The sequence below is a fragment of the Parus major genome, chromosome 14, assembly GCF_001522545.3.
Source record: "Parus major isolate Abel chromosome 14, Parus_major1.1, whole genome shotgun sequence".
Lineage (NCBI taxonomy): Eukaryota > Metazoa > Chordata > Aves > Passeriformes > Paridae > Parus > Parus major.
The window spans coordinates 13,107,777-13,131,580 of NC_031783.1; the positions used below are offsets into that span (position 1 = coordinate 13,107,777).

Below are 23,804 nucleotides of genomic sequence, written 5' to 3' on the forward strand. Positions count from 1 at the left end.
CGGGAGCATCCCGGGGCCGGGAGCACCACGTGCGGCGGTGCTGGAGCGGCCCGGCCCGCAGGCACAGGGGCAGGGCGGCCGCAGAGCTGCTCTGCGCTCCCCCAACGCCCACGTAAGGAAGTGGTTGCATTTCTCGGAGAGGAAAAGGGAAGTCGGGCTGCCTCGGCGGGGCAGGCACGGCTCCAGCCGCTCGCTCCGGGCTCCGTTCGTGTCGACTGCCCAGAGTCCATGAACGAGCCCCGCCGCCCAGGAACCGAGCAAGGTAAGGACGGACAGGCAGCTCTGCCACCCCGCCAGGACCCGGGGCTGTCCCGTGGGGCTGTGGCTGTCCCCGCTCCTGGCGCTCACACCCTGCTCGAGGGTTCGGGGGTCCCCCCGGGCTGGGGTCAGGGGGGTGCAGGCAGCCCCTTGCCCCCTGCGAGTTTCGCTGTCACTGCGTTTCGGATTTTTTTGGGGGGGTTTCTCCCAGCTTTGTCAGCAAGTTTGAGGTTTCTTTTTCTGTTGCCGGCGCTCTGGCAGCTCTGGGGGGGTGAAAAGAGTCCTCCTGTGGGGGTCCCGTCGGGGTTGGTGCCGGCAGAGGCAGAGCTGTCGCCATCTGTCCTCTCCTTCTCGGGAATCAGCTGCCTCCCGCTTTGCCCGGTGCGAGGAAGAGGAGGGTCAGAGCCGCCCTCCGTCTGCTCGGGGACGGGGGTGTCCCCTCAGGGCCAGGCTGGCTCATGGGGTTCCCCCACCAACACTGGGGGCTGAGCACGGGTGTCCCCAGCCTGGCTGTCAGGAGCACGGGGGGTGACACCTTCCGCAGGGAGCAGAGGGGCTCCCGGGGCTCCCTACTGGGGTCTTGGTGGTGCAGGGGCCCACCACAGTGTCCGGGGAGAGTTACAGGGGGTCCCAGCTCCGAGCAGGAACCTCATTGGGTTCAAACCCTCCTCCCCCCACCCCTCCAGGCTCGTGAAAACCCAAACTCCATCTCCTCTGGTGTGTGGCTTCCTCCCGGGACTGGGAGGAGCCCCCGGCGCTCGGCTCTGCCAAGGTTTGGTTATCTCCTCCGAGGATGTTTCCGAACTGCTTGGACTGGCCGGGGAGATAACGGAGCTGTTCCAGCTCCCAATCCCGCCCTGTCTGGCCTTCGGAAAATTCCCATTTTCCTCCCTCAAGAGCCTCTGGGTTGCGGGGGGATGTAAGCACAGCTCCTCTGATGCTCTCCCCAGCTGGGGAAGGGGCTGCCGAGCCCCCGTGGGTCACTCCGGGGAGGGAGCAGGACTCAGCCAGCGGGGCACCAGCGGGGAACTGGCTGGAAAGGGGCTGTGGGGGAAATAAAACACCACCCGCTGCAGGGAGCCGCCAAGGCCCTCGCAGCCCTCGCTCCTTCCCCTGTCTGGCAAAGGTTTCCATCCCTGGCACGGCAGCTGAACTCATCCCTTCGGAGTGGCACTCAGCATGGGAGCAGCAGGGACCCCAGGAGGGAGGGTTTATACCCCTGAGCTCCCAAACCACCCGGAAAAAGAAAAAGTATTGCTGTTTTCTTAGTGTCGAAGCCAGGAAGCTCCTCGGAGGGCCCTGCCTCCCATCCCTTTCCCCGGGAGCCTTTTCAGCTGGGTGCCCGTTTCAGCCAAATCCCTTTTCCACACATTTTTCCTCTCCTGATCTCTTGCAATGCCAACAGCAGTGTCCCTGTCGCTGATGAATTTGTCCATCCCTCGTGGTGGCAGCAGCTTTGTACCCTTCTTGGGACACCCTGTGCTGCATCCCAGGGTTGGGGTGGATGGGGCAGCTGCCTCCTCATCCATGCCCATGTCCTTGGCCAGGGGATGTGTGACAGCAGGGCTCCTACCCTGCATCAGCACTGGAATTTCTTCACATGCAGGTGATGGAGCTCCTCAGATTTTCTTTTCCCCAGCCCAGGGATGGAGCTTTGCTAAGAGGGACTTTTTTTTTTTTCCTTCCCCTGTAACGTTTTTAGCTGCCAAAGAAAACGGGACGTGTTCAGGGAGTTCCCAAAATAGCCGAGAGCAGGCTGTGAGTAATTCCCGTCCGCCACGCCCTGGAGAGGTGTTTCCCTGGATGGCCAAGGGGCTGCTCGGAGCCTCCCCGGTCCCGTGGCACCTGGAGGGGGCTTTGGAACAAACTGCTCCACCCCAGGACAGCTGGGGACCAGCAGGAACGGTGGGAGTTCAGCCAGGAGAAGGGATTAGTCCTGAGAGCTGAGCACTGATGGGTTGGAAGTGCCTCCATGGGGCTTTGGCTCTTCCTAAGTGAGAGGCGTGGAAGGAGTGAGTGGATCTGGCTCTGTTGGGGTGGAGAGAGGAGATGCTGCCCGTGGAGGGACCCCAGGGGGACACACGGGGCTGCTGGCACCAGGGTCCCTGCGTGCCCAGCCAGCTCCTGCCCAGCAAGTTGCAGCCAGCTGGAGCAGGATGACAGCAGGGTTTAGAAGTTCCTGGAAATGAACAGTTTCTGAGCTTGGAGATCCTCAGGAAAACCCTCTCCCCGGCAGAGGAGAGACGTGAACAGGACTGATCCCAGAGGGAAGGATCATTCAGTGGGGCTGGGATCTTGTCCCTGTGGCTGCAGCAGCGTGTCCTGACAGCCTGGGGGTCTCTCCCTGTCCCCAGCCCGTGAGCCATGGCCTACCACAGCTTCCTGCTGGAGCCCATCAGCTGCCACGCCTGGAACAAGGACCGCACCCGTGAGTACTCCTGGGACACCCCGAAATTCCCAAGGACATCCCCAGGCACTATCCTGGCTGAACCTCCCCGTGGTGGGCGCTGCTCCGGGACAGAGCTGGGCTGGGTTTGGGGAAGCAGATCCTGCCCTGGGCAGATTTGGGGGCTGGGACAGCACATCCCCTGTGTCCCCGCTGCCGGGACAGAGCCTGGCACAGGGGTCCCAGCACAGCGTCCGGCCCCGAGGCACCGGCAGGGGACACGGAGCAGAGCCGGGTGATTCACGGCCGATGGCATTTCCCGACCGAGGCCCGGGGGATGCTGGAGAACAAATAGGGCTTTCTCTGCTGCGGCCGGAGCGCCGGGCAGGCGGGGCGGGATGGGGCTGGATTTGGGAGCTGTGCATCCGCAGCCGTCCTGTTCCATCCCATCCTATCCTCTCTCATCCCAGCAGCCCCTCGGGACCACGCTCGAGGGAAGGGAGGACACTGGGCTGTGGGGTGCAGGCTTCTCCCTTCACACAGGGACAATTTGCAGCACCAGGGCAGTGCAGGACTAGGGCTGGAGCCCGGGAGGGGGTGGGTGGGTGGGTGGGTGGGTGCTGGTTGGCCCTGCAGAGCCTGTGACCCAGGGGAGGGCTTTGTCCCGGCCACTGTCACCCCCAGAGATCGCCCTGTGCCCCAACAACCACGAGGTTCACATCTACCGCAAGGATGGGGCCAAGTGGAGCAAAGTCCACGAGCTGAAGGAGCACAACGGGCAGGTGACAGGTGAGTCCCGGCTGGCAGAGGGGACAGGGACAGGGGTGGTGGCTGGGCCTGTCCCAGAGCTGCTCCCAGCCCTGCTGGTGGCACTGGAACCCAGTGGATGGGGGTTGTGCAGGGATGGAGGAGAATGGAGCAGCCTGTGTCCAGCTGAAGGCAGCCAGGGGTGGGGATGGATGGGAGAGATGGACAGGGATGAGGTGGGGGGAAGTAGAGAGGGAGGGATGGGAAGGGACATGGATTGATGGGAGAAATGGGGTGAGATGGATTGGGATGATGTGGGATGGATGGGAAGGGAAGAGATGGGGTAGGGTGGAATGAGGGATGGATGGGTGGATGGATGGATGGATGGATGGATGGATGGATGGATGGATGGATGGATGATGGAGATACAGGAGAGATGGAATGAAGCAGTGTGGGAGGAATGGGAAGGGATGGGGTGGAATGAGATGGATGAGAGATGGGGCGGGATGGGTTGACATGGAATGCTTTGAGGTGGGAGGGATGGGAAGGGATGGTGTGGGGCAAAGAGGAACTGTGGAGCAGAGACCACCCAGAACAACCACACCTTCAGACATCCCCCAGCCCTGAATGCCACCTCCCCATTCCCATTCCTGTGGCTCCCTGGGCCACCATCATCCTTCTCTGCCTTCCAGGCATCGACTGGGCCCCTGAGAGCAACCGGCTGGTGACATGCGGGACCGACCGCAACGCCTACGTGTGGACCCTCAAGGGAAACGTCTGGAAGCCCACCCTGGTCATCCTGCGCATCAACCGCGCCGCCCGCTGCGTCAAGTGGTCCCCCAAGGAGAACAAGTTCGCTGTGGGCAGCGGCTCCCGCCTCATCTCCATCTGCTACTTCGAGCAGGAGAACGACTGGTGAGGATCTGGCACAGCCCTGGTGGGAAAAAGAGGGGGGATGGATGGATGATGGATGGATGGATGGATGGATGGATGATGGATGGATGGACTGGGAAATAAGAGACTGGAGGAGCTGGAGACAGATGGGAAAATGGAGTTGTGGACTCCCCATGCCCAAGCTGCTACTGCAGGATGGTGGCTCCTGGGGCGCTTGGAGCCCTGACCAACATCAGCCAGGTCCCCAAAATCTCAGGGGGGCTCTGGGGATGGTGATGCTGCCCCTCTGCTGCCACGCCCTCTCCACACAGGTGGGTTTGCAAGCACATCAAGAAGCCCATCCGCTCGACGGTGCTCAGCCTCGACTGGCACCCCAACAACGTCCTCCTGGCCGCTGGCTCCTGTGACTTCAAGTGCAGGTGAGGAGCAGGGGTCGGGTGACTGGGGGGGGCCTGATGCAGGGGCATCCCCAAGGATGGGTTGGGGGCAGGCTTAGTCCCAGCTGCTGTTTGGAGCAGGGAATGGAGCACAAGGGAGATGCAGGGAGGTCTGGGGACCATCCCAGGGATACAGCAGCCATGGGAGGTAGGGGGAACCCCACAGGCTCTGCCAGGGAAACTGAGTCACTCAACTGAGGCAAGGGGCAGGGATGAAGGTGGCACAGGTCCTGTATCCAGGGACACACGACAAGGCTCTCCCTCCCTCTCCCAGGATCTTCTCAGCCTACATCAAGGAGGTGGAGGAGAGGCCCAGCCCCACGCCCTGGGGCTCCAAGATGCCCTTTGGGGAGCTGATGTTCGAGTCGAGCAGCAGCTGTGGGTGGGTGCACAGCATCTGCTTCTCGGCCAGCGGCTCCCGCGTGGCCTGGGTGAGCCACGACAGCACCCTGTGCCTCGCCGACGCTGGCAAGAAGATGGCGTAAGCAGGGCTGGGGACAGGGAGGGGGCTCAGGGAGACTGGGGAGGTGTTCTGGGGGCGGCAGCAGGGGTTGACCCCCAAACCAACACGGGGATGGAGGTATCTGGGTTGGACTGGGCCAAGAGCAATCCCAGAGTGTCCCTGCACGTGGGTGGGGGAGATGGAAGGGCTCAGTCTCAGGAGCTGGGTTAACACTGGAACATCCCTGGGTATCTTTGAGCATCTGGGTATCCCTGAGCATCTCTGGGTATCTCTGAGTATCTCCGAGCATCCCTGGGTATCTCCGAGCATCCCTGGGTATCCCCTGAGCATCCCTGTACATGGGTGTGGGACATAGAAAGCTCAGCCCCAGGACCTGGGACATCCCTGGAACATCCCCAGATCACCCCGGGTGGAGGAGGTGGTGTCTCCCCTCGTGGGTTCCACCGTGTGCTGAGCTGTGCCAGTCTCAGCACTCAGGCTGAAGCTCAGCTCGTTGTTCACACCTCACAGTGTTGCTTCCCTGTGCACTGAGACCCTGCCCCTGCTCGCTGTCACCTTCATCACTGAGAACAGCCTGGTGGCCGCGGTGAGTGCGGGCGGGGGCACGGGGTGGGTGCTGTGGCAGGGCCGGACTGAGGATGCTGAGCAGGGCAGGTTTGTTCCCCAGGGCCACGACTGCTGCCCGATGCTGTTCACCTACGAGGAGAGCCAGGGTGCCCTGACCTTCGGGGGGAAGCTGGATGTCCCCAAGCAGAGCTCCCAGCGCGGCCTCACCGCCCGTGAGCGCTTCCAGAACCTGGACAAGAAAGCGAGCTCGGACACGGCCAACGCCACCCTGGACACCCTGCACAAGAACAGCATCAGGTGTGGGCTGGGGCAAGGGTGGGGAGGGACAGGCTTGGGGCAGATGATCCCTGAGCATCCCCTGGGTGTGCTGCTGTCGAGTCCAGGAGCTGGGACAGCCCAGGAGCATCCCTGAAAGTGGGAGGGGGAGACTGAGGATCCAGCACCAATGGCAGTCCTGGGTATCCCTGAGTTTCCCAGGGTATTCCCAAGCATCCCTGGTGATCCCCAGAGCATCCTTGCATGTGGGGAGATAGAGAGGTCTAATCCCAGAAGCTGGGACAGTCCTGCATCCCTGTCTGCCCAGTGCCTTCCTGCCCTGGTGGGGGAGATGAAGGGCTCCAGCCCCTCTCCCACCCCTGGCCACCAGGCAGCTCCAAGGGCTCAGCACTGGGGCTGATTCCTGCTCCCCCTCTGCACCCCCAGCCAGATCTCAGTGCTGACGGGTGGGAAGGACAAGTGCTCCCAGTTCTGCACCACAGGGATGGATGGTGGCATGAGCATCTGGGATGTCAAGGTAAGGAATCCCTGTGGATCCCCAGGGCTGTGAGTACCCAGTGTTGAACCACCTTCCCTCCCTGTTCCCCCCTTTCAGCTCCCCAGCCACCTCCAGTTTCTTTGGGAAGCAAAGGAGCTGATGAACACCCTCCTGTTTCATTTCAGAGCCTGGAGTCGGCACTGAAGGATCTCAAGATCAAATGAAGGAGCCCTCCAGGAAGGGCATCCTGGCTTGCAGCCCCTGCTCTGCCCCCTGCCTGCTGCCCTCTGCCACCCCCCTGTGCCACGATGCCACCAGTGCCTGTCCCTGCTGCCAGCCAGCCCTGGTGGCTGTTTCCAGACAAAGAAAACCATTTTTCTTACTATTTTTGTTACCATCCTTCCCGATGCTGGTCATACATTGCTTGGAGAAATAGCAAATAAAGGATTTTCCTGGATAAATCAAAATGCTTTTTTTTCTTTTTTTTTTCCACTTTTTTAGAACAAGTTCAGTGCAAACACAGGTGAGCTCAGGACAGATCACAGTGCTGTGCTACATTTCACCACTTTCTGCCACTAGTGCTGAGGGGAAATTGGGATTGTGGGGATAAGGGGAATGTCACTTTTCGATTCCCTGCACCACTTCAAAACAGGACTGGTGTTATAGGAAAGGGAGGGGAGAGGATGGAGGCAGTCAGGGAGCACAGGTTTCCCCTTCTCTGAGTTTCCCTGGCAAAGTCCTGCCAGGTGGGCAATTCCCAAACCTGGAGCCAACTCAGAGACCTTGGGCTGCCCAACTAATCCTGTGCCTTTCCAGCCTCTTATCTCAGGAGATCAGTCCCAACACCACCCACGGGCTGGGGAGGGAGCACTGGCTGGCAGAGGGACAGTGACATTTGAGTTTTGCTCCAGCCCTGCCAGTGGGAGGTGTTACTTGGAAGTTTTTCCAACCGTTTCCACAAGCATCAACCCTCTCCCTACTCTGGCTTTAACCCTGCTCTGTCCCAGGCATCAGCCCAAAAACTCCCTCTGTCCTGCCCCATCCATGTCCCTGTGCTCCAAGATCACCCAAACTTCCCATGTCAGGCTGTCCCCACCACATCAGTTCCTCCCTCTGGGAGCTGACAGCACAGCCACTGCTCCTGGCAGCACCTGCTCATCTTCCACAGCTCCCTCAGGATATTCCCTATCCCAAATCTTGGCTTGGTTTGGGCCAGCAGCTCACAGTGCCATTCCCTGGGGCACTGTCCTGTGTCACACCCTTGTGCCCAAGTCCCTGCAGCCAGGCATGGCCAGAGTGACACAGAACAAATCCCATTTGTCACCCTCCATGCCCACAGCTGCAACCCCTCTCCCAGTGACTCCCAGTGCTCCAAGCCCTGGGGCTGGGGCTCCTCCAAGCCTAAGGAAGTGAGTCTGGGAATCACTGGTGTCCCTGAACAGGCTGGCAGCAGGACTCCCAGACCCCTGGGGCACAGCAGGCTGGAGCATCTCCCCTCCAGAGACATCTGAGAGGAGGTGACAGTTCGGTGACTGCCCTTCTGACAGGGGACTAGACCAGACAGTGCCCTGAGGGTAATTGTTTCCTCCACCGTGGTAAACAGATTGTGCAAGACATCCATCAGAATCAGCAGGAAAAGATTTTTCCCTCCAGGCTGTGTGTGCTGATGGAGCTCCTGAACCCAGAGCCAAACTCCACACCACAACCTGCAGCCCCCAACTGCAGCTGTGCCTCCCCCAGGACCCCCCAGCTGTGCCCTTCACACACACACGAGGCCACAGCAGCTCTGATAACTTACAGTTTAATCAGCCAAATATACAAGTTCTCTTGGTGGTTTTAAAACTTGATCAAGTTTTCTGTTTTTTTGTGGTTTTTTTTTGCTTTTCGTTGCGTTTTTTTTTTTCCATCTGGATCTGACACATTAAATTTTGTTTGTTTTTCTCCTTTAAACAAAGGATGATGTGGTTAAAAACTGGCACTATCCCTAGTAAGGAGGAGAAAAAGAAAATGAAGAGGAGGGAAAAGGGGAGACTGGCTGCAGGAAAGGAGGGATGAATCTGGGAAGGAACGGCACTCCAGATGTCCATGAAGTCAGGCTCCCAGCTTATACTGCAACACCCTGCAGCAAAATTTGATGGGCTCTTTGCCAACTGGATTCCTCAGATACATTATCCTTTGGGATTTCATACCAAATCAGTTCCCCACCCCATGCCCCACCCCAAAACGACCCCACATTCTATTTTCTTGCAATCTAGTATTTGAAGCACCTCCCCTCCCACACAGCTCCCTCCCACCCTGCCCCCCTCCCACCGTCTACAAGTTCTTGATCCTAAAAACAGCAAAAACATTCATGTTTCCAAACTGTTACAGGGAATTGCTGTCCAGCACAGCTCTGCACTGCAGAGAGCAGCTGCCCCTAACCCCAAATGGAAATCTGTGCCAGGATGAGGACAAACACATCGTCAGTGTCTCTTGGAGGTGGAGGTGAGGTCAGTGCTGCAGGATGCCCTGCGTGGCATCGATGGAAGGCGACACAGCAGAGCTCCCAGCAGGACCAGGCACAGTTCCCTGGTGTTTCCTCCTCTTGTATGGCCTGTGCTTACTTGTTAAGGGATAGTGACTGCAGTCTTTTACCTGCCATGGCCGCTTCGTCTTTTGCTGGGGAGGAAAACAAGAGTTTCATCATTTCATGGTGCAGATCAGGGACTGGGGATGGATTGGCAGCCCCAGGGATCAGGATCCTGCCAGCTGGGTAATGGAAAAAAACCCACCCTTCCCACTAATTTCTCAGAGGTAACAGTCACAGATTCTCTTGTGTGTTCCCTTCTATCTCTGGCCTTCTCCAGGTGTCCACAAACCACCCAGATGCCCAGACTTCTCTGTGGAAGTCACCAAGGAGCCACGTTCAGACTTGTGGTTCAAACTTCCCAAGGAAAGGCCAGGAAGGAAAGGAGTGCTGTGAACTCCCTGTGCAGTTCAGACCCCCACAAGCAAAACAGATAAATCACCCAGCACAAGGAGCCTGCTAAACCCCAGACTGGAGCCAGCATTGCCTGGGAGGCAGGGAACAAGATGGATATGAAGGGCAATTCCCTTCTCTCTTTCCCTGCTCCAGTGTCCAAGCTCTTGTTTATAAAGCAAGAACTTTATGAGAGGGAAACAGCTGAGCCTGGCTTTGCTGAGAGGATTTGATGACACCCAGCAACACCACACAGGCTCAGATGAGGGATGTGTGGCCTCTTGGAGAGGTAGGAGAATATGGTTAATTACTCTCTAACCTTTTCTTTCTTCTTCTTTCTTTCTGGCAGCTTCTTCCCTTTGCTTCCGAATGATGGCTAATCGGGCAAGGTCTGCCTTGGCTTGCTCTGTCTTCCCAGCTAGGTGCATTTTCATGTATCTTTCTTTTGCCTTTTGCTTCTCTATTTCCTCTCTGCCCAAAGGAAACACAACAGTCACCAGAGTATCCAGGCAAGCCCACAGGAACAGAGAGAGTGGGGCTTTCCAGACAGGAAAAACCCCAAAAGTGGGGGTCCTTCACCACTTTTCAAGCACAGGTTCTGTCTATTTGCAGGGTTTGAACAGAAGTGAGGTGAGAGATTATTTCTACCTTCCTTCAGCTAAGTAAGGCCACAGACACACAAGGAAGCCAAATGAATTAGCCCCACACCACAAGAACTGTGACATGTTTTTCCCAGCCTTACCTTCAAAGGTATCCTTCTGCTGAAGCAATCTATCCCAAATAAAAAAAAATAAACCTTCCCTTCAAAACCTCACCATTGCTAATTGAAACCAGAAGATTAAACTTTGATTTTCAGGTTATTTATCTGCCCAGATAAAAATTTCACCATAATATCTGGAATCTGGGAAACTGCTACCTGTCACCAGGGCACCTCCTGCAGTGAGATTAAAGTGGATCCAAGGCGACCTCTGGTTAATGGAATTTCTGTTCTGAATTTTAGCATAAAACTTCAGGAAAGGAATGGCCTAAATCCCTTTCTCTCAGAGCACCAGGGCAGGCTGCCTGGCTCCAAGATAGCCACAACTGCTCCCAGAGGACAGACAACTCCTGTGCAGTTTCTTAGGAACCACATTTTGAAGCACAGTGAGCCCAGTTTGCTGCTGCTCATTGCCTGCTTTAGGTATCAACAAACTTTGCACGAAACACTGACACACAGCAGGGGAAACACCTCCCTGCATCAAGCTGCTGCCAGCAGCAAGGCTGAAATCCCAGGGGTGCAGCAGGGAACGCTCACCTCTCTCGTCGTGAGAGCTCCTTGGGTCCATCCAGGTCCAGCTGAGTGACTTTTTTGGTTGTCTGAATGACACGGTTGGGGTTCTCTATGTCTATCAACCCCTCCACTCCTTTGCGCTTTTGCTGCGGGTCAAGAACAAGAGGGAGGTTGGGGAGCTCTCACACCCAGCTCTGGTTGTACCAGAGCTCCCCAAAAACACTGCAAAGCACCCCAAAAATCACAAGTCAAGATTTTACAACTAGCCAGTAAAACCATTTACAAATCAAGGCACATTTGGCCTTTTGAAAAATCTTGTTGCCTTTGCATTTCATTTATAAATATTCACAAGTTTTCATTCTGAGGGCAAAATGCTGTCAAGTGAGTGTTTTTTGGCTTCTAAAAGTAGTTCTATAAAAAATGCACTCTAGGTAGCTCTGCTCAGAATCCAGAGTGTGCATCTCCCCCCCAGCCCAAGTATTAGATGCATTAAGTGCCCTGAGAATGCAGTACCTGATAATCCTCATCATCTTCATCACTCTCATCTGAATCTAAAGATTTCTTCTCCTTTTTAGGGTCCCCTGTTGCTCCTTCTCCTCCTTCTTCTTGCTCCTCCTCTTCCTACAAAATCAGAGGAAATATATGTCACTAGAAATCCCAAACCCAGCCCTTAAATGAGATTTTGGAGGGATAAGAGATGGCTCTGAGTGCTGGCGTTCCTGACATGGCCCTGTGCCACCAAGGGGGTCTGGCTGTCACAGAATGAAAGCTCCTCCTCAGCAACATCATCACCTCCAAACAACTCTGCTGTTCTCTCAAACAGGAAAATGACTGTAAAAGACACCACTAGCACTTTACTTTCCCCTAAGTTAAAGCTCTCCAGAATAATTCTGGCCTGGGTTTCCAGTGCTCACTACCTCAGAGACTGGAAACTACCCCAGATATTGGAAAATACATGGATGCAGCTCAGAGCTGGACCCCATCCTGGGTGTGGAAAATAAAAACACCAAGAGAAGAAAATGGACAACCATCAACTAGAACATTATTATCCAAGGAATTGCAGCCTTTTTAGCACAGGTTCCACCAGTCAGAAGCCTGGAAATTAATTTCTGAATCATAAGAAGAACTAACATGGGTGTGAACAGATTGTTTTACACTACCAAAATCTCTCATCAAGCAACCAGCAAAGTGCATGAGCAAGGAACAGCAAGAGGAGTATTTTTGCTAATTGCAGGGGAGGGATTTAAGCTTTCCTTAATAAATCAGTGTTAGATGTAACCAAGATATGGATTATCACAAAAAATACATCTTTCTTAAAAAGCAGTTCTCTGGTTTGCTGTGAAACAAGACACATTTCAAGTGGGTCCTGCTTTCCTTCCATTTCCAGTCAGTATTTTTATTAACAACATGGAAGCAGAAAACACTTGAACAGTTTGTGAATGACATCACCACTGGTAGGAGTTGGAATTATTTTGGAAAACAGGATGAGACTCATAAGTGGTTTCAAAATTTGGAAATATGGCATGAAACCAAGAAGGTGGAATCAGAAACTAACCAAGAGGAGTTACACTTTGGAAGAAGAAATGCAACACAAAGCTGGAATATGTGGCTAAGCAGCAAACCAAACAATCATCTCCAGTTCCAGCTGGACAAAACATTAAAAAGGACTCAACACTATGGCTCAGAACTGCTTGAGAGAGTCATCTCTGAGGAATTCACCAGGACTTCCTACATGGGCTGTAATTATCCTCCTGTGGTCAGTGCTGTGAGGCCTCAGATGGAATTGTGTATTTGGGCTGAGGCATCACTTTCAGAAAGTCACAGAAAAATATTAGAGTGCCACCAGAGCTGTGATAAGAGAATAAAGAGAGTAAGAGCCCCAGAAAGCAGCCAAGGCTTTTATAACAGCAGTCAAGTCATGGTGGAAGTGGGGGGAGCTGTTACAGTCCAATGCTGGGGCACAGAAACACACCCAAAAGAGGCCCCACATCAGAAAACTTGTTATCTCTCCCTACAAGTCAGAGGCAAACAAGAAAATCATGTATCCAGGAAGAAGTTAAAGGAGTTTGGTCCATAAATCTACAACAGAAAGAGGGCAAATACAGAAATTTCAACATACAGTAACATGTCAAGATGTGGCCCTTGTTCTCCAAAGCCAAGCTGCAGAACAAACCAGCAGACACTGGAGACTGGAATGATGAAATATGGGGAGAAATGATCTCCAGAGCTGCTGTGTAATCAGCTCCCCCATCCTTTAACCTTCAAATGCTGCCCTGGGTTGTCTTCCAGGCCTCAGGAACCAGACTGGCTGACACCCTGGAGTCTTCCCCAGCTGGAGATATTTGGGATCCATACTGTGATCACTGCTGGAATGATCTGCAGCACCTGGCTAAGCTGCCACTGCTCCTGAACAGTGAATAACCAGGCTGGATAAGGCAGGAATTAGGACAGAAAGCATGCAAAGGAGCAAACACATACCCTTGCCTTTTGCTTTTCTGCTTGAAGCTGGGCATCAATCTCCTCAGGACTCGTGTACTGCCTTGCTCGGCCTTTGTGGCCTCCTTTTCTACCTGTACAAAATTAAAAACAACAAATGGTTTAGTGGTAACCTCCAGAAAGGTCTGTTCCTCCTGCAGCACTCTCTGGATTTTAGGTGTGGATAGGACAAACCAAAATAGCTCCTCTGATTGACCCTAAACAACAAAACCCCCCAACTGAACTTGGTGAAATGCTCCAAGGTTTTTAGGTGAGATGCACAGAGAATTTGGATTATTGATACCACCCTTCCCTGCCTGTGCTTGCTCTCCAATTCCCTTCCCAGGCTGGCAAGGGATGCTCAGTCCTACAGCAGATCCCAGTTTCCTGCACAGGAGGAATCTCAGTGTGCTCCTGTTGGTTACAAACAATATTCCAACAAGCTTGGCTCTTTAACCCCTCCCACTGTGCCAGGAGAAAATAGGAAGCTAACTGGACAAAAGCTTTGGGAATGACAATGGGAGCTGAAGAAGTACTAAAAGGAGCCCCCATGTTCTACTGCTGTATGAGGAAAAAATTAAAAGAAGCTCTAGGAACCAAGAAGGGAAGTCACTGTGTCTGGCACTGCCCCAACTTCCAAATTCTGTTAATTAATGAACTGCTGAAGCCATTAATGCTCCCTCTTCAAGCCACTGCTCTGGTTACGTTCTTCCAGCCCAAAGAATTCGGAAGCAAGTTGGACAGAGCCAATCCACAGCCCTGAGTGAGGAAGACTGGCAAAAAGCAAACAACTGTGGCAAGACAGCTCTCTGCCACTGCAGGAGTCTTGGAAGTCCCATGGAAGGAGCAGGAAACACTGGATCTCTCTCATCCTCCCCACTTCATCTGCCAAGGTCAATGGGAAGCTTACAGTGATGGGGAAGGATGAAGGATCATCCCTCCCTCCCTGGCACAGTGTGGGATCCATGGGAGATCGGCCACTGCTCTCTCACTGTGTGCTGTTGGACTGGGAGCCCTCGAGATCCAACATTTTCTGACCAATTCTCCAGGCTCAGCACAGACAAACTCTCACAATGCCTTACTTCTGTCCCAAAACCCCACTGTGAAACTTTACAGAAACTCCTGAGATATTTTTCCAAAAGGAATGGGGAAGTGCAAAGACCAAATCATTCCCCCTGGATTCAGCTGGGGAAGCTCATGGGCTCTCAAACCCTAAGCACAACCAAAGCTTTGGTGCAGCCAGACAGGTGTTTTTTGTTTATCTGTTCCCAGCCACCCCACGTGGGGACACTGACACCCTCTGGAAGCAGATCTGCCATGGGAATGCTCCTGGGGAGACATTACCTCACTGCCCAGCACATGACATCACCCCAAATGGAACAACTGTGACATCTGTGACACACCAACCCCCAAATAACCAAACTGTTCTCCCAGCCTGGCCAGGGCCAAGCTCCTCACCCAGCTGCTCCACAATTCCACCCTGGGCTCAGGACCAAGGGACACAAACTGCTCATTGCTGCAAATAAACAGTGGTGTAAGGGGGAGAAGCAACTAAAGAGAAATTATTTTACATTAAAAGCCTAAAAAGAAGAATGGAGCCCGTGGGAGCTCAGCACAGTGCAGGGATGGGGCTCTGCTCCCACACGGAGATCAAACCTCACATCAGATTTAGGGAGCAGGTCTGACACCTGCCACTGACCAGCTCTGTGTCTCAGATTCCTCATTTGAAAACAGGGATAACACTTCTTCTCCACCTCTGTGAAGCATTTTTTAAAATAGAATCACCTGCAGATTTTACCTGCAGCAAAGCCCAGTGGTGCCCAGGCAGGCCCACATTCAAACACATCTGTCTTCAGCTTTAAACAGCCTAATTAAAGAACTTAGATGAGAGAGTGTGGAATCTCTTCTTTTAAAATCAAAGTATTAGGGGGAAAAAAGGGAAATTAATCAGAAATAATCCTGTAAAGAATTTATTACTAGCCAGTTAACACTGCTCCCTTTTTTATTACGAGTGAGTACCAAAATCCACTCCTCTGCCAACAATCCAACAACTCCCACTGACTTGGGAAAAAATGACCAAAGTCCCCTCTTCTTCCAAAAAGCAAAAGGTTTGAATCAAACTTCTAAATTTGTACAATGAAATAAAGAGCAGGAAATCCTGAAGTTACACAGTATTTAAATATGAAAAATGGGGTTATAACCCAGCACGGTTCTTTGCCTTCACAAAAACCACGTGAAAGCTTCAGCCCCATCATCCTATCACTGTGCAAATGGACCCAAAAAATGAAACGGTTAAATAAAAGCTAAGCAAGGAATCAGTTTGGTGCTAAAGGCAGGGAAATGCTGATGAAATAAAGCAGAGCAAACTGCAGGGAAGAGGAATGAGGAGAGCTGGTTTTTAACGTGTGTGACCGGGGTTTGCAAGAGCCAATTATGCAGATGGTGCATGTGGAGAAGGTTCTGGGCGGATCCTGCTGAGCCGTGACAGCCCGGCCGTGCCTCATCCCCGCTCCTGAATCACACGAGGAGCAAGTCGGTGCCCGCTCCGGAACACCCAAAACGCGGCGCTGTCGGAGCCGCCACAAAGGAGCCGCGTTTGGAGCCCCTGAACCCCCCCCGGGGCGGGACCCCCTGCCCTCGGCTCGGCTCCCCCGGGCCGGGCCGGGCACCAGCCCCCGGTGGGGCTGTACCCACCTCCCCCGGGCTCCGTGAGCCCCACACCCCGTCCCGGGGGAACCGGCCGCGGTTCCCGTTCCAGCGGGAGCACATGGAGCCCAGCCCGGTCCCACGGGAGGTTCGGACACCCCCAGGAGTTGCTGCGCTGCCACGGCACTTTGGGGAGCACAGAACGGGCCCCCGGCTCCGTGAAGGGCGCGGGGAACGCGCCGGCTCCTGAGGGGCGGGGAGGGGGCGAGGCACCCCCGGAGCCGCGGAGAACGGGGAGGGGGAAAGAGAACCCGAGACCCCCCCTGAGCCCAAACACCGCCGCGGGGGCAGCGCGGGGACCGCCGCTTTTCCCTAAGGGGGAAAGGGACCCCCGCAGGCTCCCCCAAGGCCGGGGAGAACGGACCCGCCGCGGCGCCTTTACAGCCGGGGGCGAACACGAGCCCTGCCCGCGCCGGGGCCGGGGCGGCCCACACACCCCCTCAGCCCCCTCCTCTCTGTCCCCCGTGTCCCCCCGCCGCCGTTCCCCGCGGGGGGACCCTCGGCCCGGCCCGGCCCGGCCCCCACCACCTTTCGGCATCGCGGCGATGGCGGCACGGCCCCCCCGGCCCGAGCGGCGCCCGGAACCGGAACCGGAACCGCCCCCAGCCCAGGCCCCCGCCGCTGGGCTGCCCTCAGCGCCTCCGCTGCCGCTGCCCGCGCCGCCTCTCCCGGTGCTCCCGCAGGCACAGCAGGGAGCGGGGCCGGTTCTCTCCCGGTGCCTTCTCGCCTCTCCCGGGGCGGCGGCGCGGGCGGCGGGGGACGCTTTGCTCAGGCAGCGCGCAGGGCAGCCCGGGGGGCGGGACCTCGGGCGGTGCGGCTGCGAGAGGACCCCGGGTGACGGCGGCGGCGCGACGGGAGCAAGAGGTGAGCGGGACCGGGACCAGAGCGGGATCGGGATAGGAATCAGGACCTGGAACCGGGACCTGGAACTACAGCTTCCCCTCACTCCGCCGGCCCCGGTTTCCGCTGTGGGGCTGTCGGGGCCGGGCCGGGCGGCCTCTGTATCACCGGGCTCTGACCGGAATTGTCACCTCAGAGAAGGAGTGGCTTCCGCGCTTTGCTGAGGATTTATCGTGCAGCAGTCACAGAGCTTTCACCTCTTTCACGAGCTCCGTAAAGCTCATTGTTATCCTTGAAGTGGAAAACAGGAAGGGGGCACAGAATCCTTAGGAGAAATATATCTGACGGCTGTTTTCCTTTCGTTTTTCGCAGTGATCCTGAGGGAGTGTTGGTAGTTCCCCTTTGCCTTTCGGCCCTTTCGTTCCCGGGGCAATGCCCAAAGTGAAGAGGAGCAGGAAGCCTCCCCCAGATGGCTGGGAGCTGATCGAGCCCACGCTGGACGAGCTGGATCAGAAGATGAGAGAAGGTGAGTGGGTGTTCTAAGAGATGGGGGACCCCAAAAGATGCTCACAAAACCTGCTTCATAAATACAGGTGGACCTTTTTTGTGTTTGTGCCTCCAGTGGTGCTGCAGGTTGTTCCTGAGCCAGGCTGGTCCCTAATTTTGGGGTTCTGGAGCACAGAGCTTTGGTTACAGCTGGTTTAGGGATGAAGCTCATGGGTGTGTGGAGGAACTGGTAGTTCCTGTCCATGTTGTTGCTGTGGGCATGAGGTCACCCTTGATCCCAGTGTGGGTTATGTCATCCCACTGCCATTGGTTTTGAATACTAAAGGAGCTGTTCCAGGTCAGGTCCCTCTCATTTGTCTCCTCATTAATCTCAATCTTATCCCTGTCGTGTGAAAGTTATGAACATTCTTGGAACAGTGCATTGCAAAGTGCTTGAGGGAAGCACTTGGTCACTTGGTGTTGGTGTTCCCTCCCAGCGGAGACGGAGCCACATGAAGGGAAGAGGAAAGTGGAGTCCCTCTGGCCCATCTTCAGGATCCACCACCAGAAAACACGTTACATCTTTGATCTCTTCTACAAGAGGAAAGCAATCAGCAGAGGTGAGGAGGGCAGGGGCTTTAGCTGGGGCAGGGGAAAACTGGAGTGAGTGAGGTGTTTAACTGTGGATGCCACTGAACTGGGAGTTGGTGGGATCACATTTCTGGGGAAGGAGGATGGAGAGAAGGCTTGGAAGCTGCCTGGCTTTACCTGCTGTTTACTACAGTTGGTAGCCCCTGATAGTGAGACTGTGACAGTGTCTGCCTCTCCCCAGAGCTCTACGAGTACTGCATCAAGGAGGGCTATGCTGACAAAAACCTGATTGCCAAGTGGAAGAAGCAGGGCTATGAGAACCTCTGCTGCCTGCGCTGCATCCAGACTCGGGACACCAACTTCGGGACCAACTGCATCTGCAGGGTCCCCAAAAGCAAGCTGGAAGTGGTGAGTGTCCAGCTTGTTCCTCTGCTCTGCAATAGCTGTTCTGACTTCTCCCAGCTCAGCAGAGTGTTGTTCTTCCTGCTAATTTCCTCTGCCTTTGCTGGTAGAATTTGTGTCCAGTTGGTGTGAAAGTTACTGTCAGCTTTGGCATTCATTTAAGGTTGTTAAAAGTATGAGAAATAACAGCAAACTGTGGAAACCCTTCCCACTCAGAGCCATTCCCTGCCTCGAGGTCTGAGCCTGCTGCTCTGGCTGTGGCTTGGCTCTAACACCCTGATGTTTGTTTTTCAGGGCAGAATCATTGAATGCACTCACTGTGGATGCAGAGGCTGCTCTGGGTGAAGCCTTTTGCCATCAAACTTGTTTTTTGAACTCTGAGGGACATCCTCCTCCTCCTCAATGGACTATGAGTGCAATTACAGCTGCTTTCTGTGATGGGATATTTCTGTATAATAATTAAAGCAGCAGCATGATCACCTGGATTGTGCATAAATGGTGGGGGTACTTTTGAGTAGGGTTTTGTGTAGCCATTTATTTTAAAATAAAGCTTGCCTTCCTGAGAGAATGGTGTGATCTGCTGGTGAAACATTCCTGTGCCACTCTTCTCCTGTTGGATGTGTTCTGGGTGCTTGAACATTGCTCTGTACGTTGTGAGCTGCTCTGGGTTTCTTTCCTGAACTAAGTCCATTTAAAAGGCTGTGTAGAAAGGAAACACAATTCCCAAATATTCAGTCTGAGTTCTTCCCTGACCATGTGCAAATGGAATCTGCATTTCACTGGAATTCTCTGCTGAGGTTTGTAACCTGGAATTAATGCACAGATCCCTTCAGGAATGCCAGCAGTCTAGAGACTTAGAGGTCACATGTGAAGAGACAGGACACAGACAAAACCAGCAATGAGCTAAACCCCTGTTAAATCTGATTTTACTTCTTCCTTGTTTTGCACAGGGTTTGCTAAACTACAGCCCATCTAATCCTCAGCAGTTGAAGGAAGTTCACTGAAAATGTATTTGCTCCTCCTTAAAACAAAAGGAAATATTTTATTATGCAACTATTGCAAGAACTGGGGGTTGGGATGCACAAAGCAGCTTTGCTACAAGCCAGTTTAAAGAAGCAAGTCATGCATCTTCCTTGTGCTGGAAGAACTTGAAACTTCAGCATCCTGCTTCCTTTTCCTGCACAGCCTCTGCCTTGCTGTCCTGCCCCCCAGGCTTTGCTGTCCTGTACTTGGCCCAGGGGTGGGGGGTCTCCTCTCCAGCCATAACTTTTAACCACTTGTAGTAGTAGCCACGGAAACCATCAATCTTCTCTAGGTAGGGGTTTTTGTACTTATACTGCAAAGAGAAATCCAACAAGTTTCTATTAGATGAGAGCTCACTTCAGCATCAGCCTGCAGGAGCTACCACAGAAACAGCGATCAAGTATCATCAGCCAGGCCAGACACAGACACTCAGGCAGACATAAATCATCATATTTACGATTCCCCTCCCTTGTTGGTGTCCTTTGTGATGCCTTCACAGCCTGACAGTCCTGGCTCCTTACCCTGTCAAATTTGGGAGGGTACTGTGCTGCAAACTCCAGCTGCCGGATGATCACTTCATTGGGAGGCACCTGGTTATTCCTCATGTCCCGCAGGATCTCCGTGAGGTAACTGTAATCCAGCTGCCTCACAGCAGCAGCAATCAGGGTGCTGTAGATGTACTTGTTGGGAGTTATTCCAGACCTCTGGAAAGAACAAATGCTACAGTTAAACAAGTTTATCTGCTGGCTAGTGCAGGATTTGCAGAAGGAAAAGGCAGAGGCACTTTTTACACAAGGAGCACAGCTCTCATTGCAGGACCTGTGAAGCAGCTTGTGCAGAGCCAATACAGGTGCAGGACAGACCACCTGAGCTCCAGCTACTCTGGAGCTGCATGTTTTTGGGAAGAGAACAAAACCACTCTCACAAAAACCTCAGCAGGTCTTTTAAAAGCATTAACATTTCACTTTGCCTCTTCCTGCAGCTTTAGACCCCAAGCAGCAGAGGACTTGTCTTTGATTACCTTCAAATCCAAGAGCAGCTGCAGCCCATCCTGCTGTTTGTGACAGGCAATTGCTAAGTTACAAAATGTCTGGAGGTTAGGTGACAGTCCCCTCTTCACCAGAGCTGGCAGCACGCTCTGCAAGACACAAGTATTGGCATCACTTCCCAAAAATTCTTACTGTAGCTTTCCACACAGGGAGCTGGATGTGCTAGAACAGAATCCATAAACAGAAATTAACCCAAGCACTGCCTTGTGGGAAACAGTGTGAGATCCCAGTTTCTACTGTGGACAGAGAAATGGGTCTCAGCAAAAGAAAGGCCTGAGACAAGGTGGTGGTGATGGGGCTGGTTCTGAGGTTTTTCTCTCACCTTTGCTCCTTCCAGGTCACCCTGCTTACTTCTCTTCCTCATTAAAGCATTAAAGAAGGTCACATCTACTTTTACTTTATGATCATCCAGCAGTGCCAGCAAAGAGGACTCTGAAGGGCTTTGGGGTTCCACCAGTTCAGCCAGTAACGTGAATGTTTTAATGTTGGGCTCTGCATTGTCCTCTTTCATTTTGTTCAAGAATCCCTCTACATCCCCCATCAGAGCCAGTCTATGGGATGGTGTGGCCACTGTCCCCAGGGAAACCACAGCTGTGTCAGCCATCCTGGAATCCAACAAGTTGGGCAGGCTGCAGAAAGGCAGCTTCTGTGGCTGTTCCTGTTCCATCTCACTCTGGGCTCTCCTCATCAAGGCTCCAGCCCTGCTTTGAGTGATGCTGGGGCTGTCAGGAGCAGCTGGTTCTGCTTCAGCGTGAGCCATATCTTTATTTTGTTGCTGGATCTGTTCCTCAGGCTGCACCAAACTCTCCTGAAATAATTGCTTTTCCATAGCTTCCACATCCAGCTGGACAGCAGCACTCTCTGATCCCTTCTTCCTCCAATTTTTCACCTTTTCCTTCTGCCTGCCAGGTGGCAGCTTCAGCTGAGGTGAGTTCTCAGGGGGACTGAGCAGAAGTTTAGAAGCCAGAGCGGGATTGCCGATCCCACAGTCTCTGGCCGCGCGCAGCATCAGGTTGTAGATGTGGCTGTCGGCCTTTATTCCCAGCTTATTCATTTGTTGCCAAACCTGAAGAGGAGAAGATGGATATTAAATAGCAGGAGCATCTCTAGCAGCCTGTAAGCATCTGTTAATGGGATCTTTGTGAGAAGGAATGAATTTACAGCATGAAAGGACAGTGACCTTGAGCTGGAGAGCCCTGTGAGATGATCCAGGGTTATTTACCAGCATAAGAGATGTCCTGAGCAAAGTCTTGTTTTCAGAACTTGTGAACTCCTCCCATTTCACTGTTTTCCATGTGTTCAGGTGATGAGTTACAACAAAGCAGCACTTTCCCCCCCTCCCACAACATGAGGACAAACCTGCAAGGCAAATCGGAAACCATTTTCACTGTCCTTTATGCAGCTCATGAGAAGGAAGCTGAAGGTCTCAGCTGTGGGGACATGGCCCTTCTGCACAACTTCCTGAAAAGAGCAGAGAGCATGAAACTTTCTGGTTATCCTGTGTGGCAAAGCTCAAATCCACTGCCATCTCCTGGAGATAGATGTAACAAGTTTTGGACACAACCAGCCAGTTTTAAAGCCAAAGCTGCCTCCTTTTTGGTAATTAAGCTTAGAGTTTGGTAGGTACAATTTCACTCATGACAATAAGGATCAATGAAACAGAACCACAGGATCTGTAATTATCTCTGCTGGAAATGCAATTAAAACCCGATGCAACGTGACAACTTCCAGGAGCTTTAACCACAGCACAGAATAGGTTTAACAGGAGAAAAATAACCTATTTACCTTGAGTACATCCAAGCACATCCTGAGGTCTGAGCAGAAAGCACAGACCTTCAGCAGGGCGTGGTAGGTGATGAGGTTCAGCTCCTCGTTCTTGCTCTGCAGCTGCTGCCGCAGTTTCAGGGCACTCTGCAGCCCCGAGTCCTTCCATGGAGACTCAGCACAGGCGTTGAACAGGGCTGTGTAAGTGGCCTCAGTGGGGATTAACCCTCGTTTTTTCATCTAAAGGAAGAGAAGAAGGATTTGAACTGGCCTTTTTGCAAAAGGACAGCTTGAATTTTTTAACTTGTTTTTAAGAGTTTTGGGCTAAGAAGGTGCCAACACTAAGGCAAAGGCATTTTGGAGACAAAGTAATATGACTGAATACTTGAAATGCTTTTAGCTTATAAAATGCTTAGAGGGTGAAGTTAAACTTACATCATTGTAGAGCCTGAATGCCTTTTTCACGTAGCCAACCCTGCCACAGCCGCCAATGAGAACAGTGTAATTGCCTTCCTCTGGCTGGACACGCTCCTCCTTCAGCATCTGCACTTCAAACAGCTCCAGAGCCTCTGCCAGCTACAAGGATGAGAAAAATCCATCATGAGGCAGCAAGAGAATCAACTACAATGGATATTAATATATGCAGCTGTGGGCAGATTGTAGTGTGAGTCCTACAAAGTGGGACTTTTTTAGTCATAAGAAGTCTGGAGAGGGTCCTTAGATGAGGGCATGTGGCAACAGGACGGGGGGGAAGGGCTTTAAGCTGACAGAGGGGAGATTTAGGTTAGATATTGGGAAGAAATCCTTTACTGTGAGGTTAGTGAGGCATTAGCACAGGTTGTCCAGAAAAACTGTGGCTGCCACTGGATCCCTGGAAGTGTCCAAGGCCAGGCTGGACAGGGCTTAGAGCAACCTGGGATAGTGGAAGGTGTCCCTGTCCATGGCAGGGGGTAGAAATGGATGAACTTTTAAGGTCTCTTCCAAACCAAACTGTTCTATCACGATTCTACAAGAAATTCTTATTTTACTTCTTTCTGTAAAGACACCAAGTGATAAAGACAGGTCAGATCTGCATCTTTTATCAGTGCTATTAAAATCAAGAAAAAAGCTGGACTCAAACCTTGTTCTCTTTGATAAGGGCCTTGCAACGTAGGAAGTACCAGTATGGAGTGTTCTTAGGGCCCCGTCGAGGTTTTCTTTCTGGTTCTTCTCCTTCTTCTTGAAGCTTTAAATCCCGAAAGCGTGCCGTGGTTTTGTGGTAATATTTTCTAGAGGAAAATTTATCAGTCAGCGTCCCGAACTCCACACCTTCATCATCATCATCATCATCATCACCCTTCTGCTCCTCAGCAGTTCCAGCGGAGCTGCCAGCACTGATCTCTCTCGGGTCACTGCCGGGCAGTTTGCAGGAGGCCCGGGAGGAGCTGCACGTTCTGCAGCCCGGCAGCGGGCCCTGGCCTGGGGGCCGGGACAGCAACGGCACCTGCTCGGATCCAACCCCGGGGGCTGCGCACCGCTCCCTCAGCAAAGCGGGAAAGGCGTGGCGGCACCAGCGGGGGACGAGAAGCCGCAGGGAGCCCATGATATGCTCACTGTCCAAGAAGGGAACGGGTGCGGACCGGGACGGGGAGTGGGAGCAGAACCCGGACCGGCCCAGCGCTCACATCGTTCCCCTCACCCCGCCCCTGACCCAGCGGCGCCTGCGCGCACGGAAGGGGCGCGTCTTCGGCGGT

The 23,804-nt window shown here is 53.6% G+C and overlaps 4 protein-coding genes across 7 annotated transcripts; 2 read left to right on the top strand and 2 right to left on the bottom strand.

Moving 5' to 3' along the window:
* The first annotated feature begins 91 nt into the window (after positions 1 to 91).
* On the top strand, positions 92 to 6,973 carry ARPC1B (actin related protein 2/3 complex subunit 1B). Of its 2 annotated transcripts, XM_015643421.3 has the most exons (10): positions 92 to 262; positions 2,613 to 2,686; positions 3,329 to 3,433; positions 4,084 to 4,306; positions 4,597 to 4,704; positions 4,997 to 5,203; positions 5,696 to 5,771; positions 5,853 to 6,049; positions 6,455 to 6,545; positions 6,692 to 6,973. In XM_015643421.3, the coding sequence occupies exons 2-10, from the start codon at positions 2,623 to 2,625 to the stop codon at positions 6,728 to 6,730; spliced, it is 1,110 nt and encodes a 369-aa protein (XP_015498907.1). In that variant the 5' UTR covers positions 92 to 262; positions 2,613 to 2,622; the 3' UTR covers positions 6,731 to 6,973. The 2 variants fall into 2 exon arrangements, with proteins under 2 accessions (XP_015498907.1, XP_033373933.1); XM_033518042.1 differs by lacking the exon at positions 92 to 262 and having other exon boundaries at positions 2,592 to 2,686.
* A 1,318-nt stretch (positions 6,974 to 8,291) lies between these two features.
* On the bottom strand, positions 8,292 to 16,574 carry PDAP1 (PDGFA associated protein 1). The gene is made up of 6 exons (XM_015643000.3): positions 16,445 to 16,574; positions 13,214 to 13,305; positions 11,249 to 11,356; positions 10,760 to 10,881; positions 9,785 to 9,936; positions 8,292 to 9,164 (listed from the first exon to the last, which is right to left on the bottom strand). Exons 1-6 carry the CDS (start codon positions 16,452 to 16,454, stop codon positions 9,106 to 9,108), a joined length of 543 nt encoding a protein of 180 aa, XP_015498486.1. The 5' UTR covers positions 16,455 to 16,574; the 3' UTR covers positions 8,292 to 9,105.
* Positions 16,575 to 16,677: 103 nt separating this feature from the next.
* BUD31 (BUD31 homolog) lies at positions 16,678 to 18,800 on the top strand. Of its 2 annotated transcripts, none has more exons than XM_015643001.2 (5): positions 16,678 to 16,780; positions 17,129 to 17,282; positions 17,740 to 17,862; positions 18,075 to 18,241; positions 18,530 to 18,800. In XM_015643001.2, the coding sequence occupies exons 2-5, from the start codon at positions 17,189 to 17,191 to the stop codon at positions 18,578 to 18,580; spliced, it is 435 nt and encodes a 144-aa protein (XP_015498487.1). In that variant the 5' UTR covers positions 16,678 to 16,780; positions 17,129 to 17,188; the 3' UTR covers positions 18,581 to 18,800. The 2 variants fall into 2 exon arrangements, with proteins under 2 accessions (XP_015498487.1, XP_015498488.1); XM_015643002.3 differs by lacking the exon at positions 16,678 to 16,780 and adding an exon at positions 16,796 to 17,029.
* A 442-nt stretch (positions 18,801 to 19,242) lies between these two features.
* PTCD1 (pentatricopeptide repeat domain 1) lies at positions 19,243 to 23,761 on the bottom strand. 2 transcript variants are annotated; one of them, XM_015642996.3, is made up of 8 exons: positions 23,192 to 23,761; positions 22,507 to 22,647; positions 22,093 to 22,311; positions 21,667 to 21,768; positions 20,630 to 21,373; positions 20,280 to 20,396; positions 19,780 to 19,962; positions 19,243 to 19,571 (listed from the first exon to the last, which is right to left on the bottom strand). In XM_015642996.3, exons 1-8 carry the CDS (start codon positions 23,651 to 23,653, stop codon positions 19,392 to 19,394), a joined length of 2,148 nt encoding a protein of 715 aa, XP_015498482.1. In that variant the 5' UTR covers positions 23,654 to 23,761; the 3' UTR covers positions 19,243 to 19,391. The 2 variants fall into 2 exon arrangements, with proteins under 2 accessions (XP_015498482.1, XP_015498483.1); XM_015642997.3 differs by lacking the exons at positions 19,243 to 19,571; positions 19,780 to 19,962 and having other exon boundaries at positions 20,354 to 20,469.
* Positions 23,762 to 23,804: the final 43 nt, after the last annotated feature.

Excerpts from the sequence above, each read along its gene's own strand:
- PDAP1 (XM_015643000.3), bottom strand. Across the intron at positions 10,882-11,248 it reads AAGATGATGAGGATTATCAG|CAAAAGCGCAAAGGAGTGGA; the intron begins GTACTGCATTCT and ends CTTGACCCGCAG. Across the intron at positions 9,165-9,784 it reads GAAAGAAGAAGAAAGAAAAG|CAAAAGACGAAGCGGCCATG; the intron begins GTTAGAGAGTAA and ends TTTCCTCCCCAG.
- ARPC1B (XM_015643421.3), top strand. The coding sequence starts at position 2,623 with ATGGCCTACCACAGCTTCCTGCTGGAGCCCATCAGCTGCCACGCCTGG. Across the intron at positions 3,434-4,083 it reads GCACAACGGGCAGGTGACAG|GCATCGACTGGGCCCCTGAG; the intron begins GTGAGTCCCGGC and ends TCTGCCTTCCAG. Across the intron at positions 6,050-6,454 it reads CTGCACAAGAACAGCATCAG|CCAGATCTCAGTGCTGACGG; the intron begins GTGTGGGCTGGG and ends CTGCACCCCCAG.
- BUD31 (XM_015643001.2), top strand. The coding sequence starts at position 17,189 with ATGCCCAAAGTGAAGAGGAGCAGGAAGCCTCCCCCAGATGGCTGGGAG. Across the intron at positions 17,863-18,074 it reads GAGGAAAGCAATCAGCAGAG|AGCTCTACGAGTACTGCATC; the intron begins GTGAGGAGGGCA and ends GCCTCTCCCCAG. Across the intron at positions 18,242-18,529 it reads CCAAAAGCAAGCTGGAAGTG|GGCAGAATCATTGAATGCAC; the intron begins GTGAGTGTCCAG and ends TTTGTTTTTCAG.
- PTCD1 (XM_015642996.3), bottom strand. The coding sequence starts at position 23,653 with ATGGGCTCCCTGCGGCTTCTCGTCCCCCGCTGGTGCCGCCACGCCTTT. Across the intron at positions 21,374-21,666 it reads GTTTCCGATTTGCCTTGCAG|GTTTGGCAACAAATGAATAA; the intron begins GTTTGTCCTCAT and ends TCTCCTCTTCAG. Across the intron at positions 20,397-20,629 it reads GTGACCTGGAAGGAGCAAAG|AGCGTGCTGCCAGCTCTGGT; the intron begins GTGAGAGAAAAA and ends TGTGTCTTGCAG.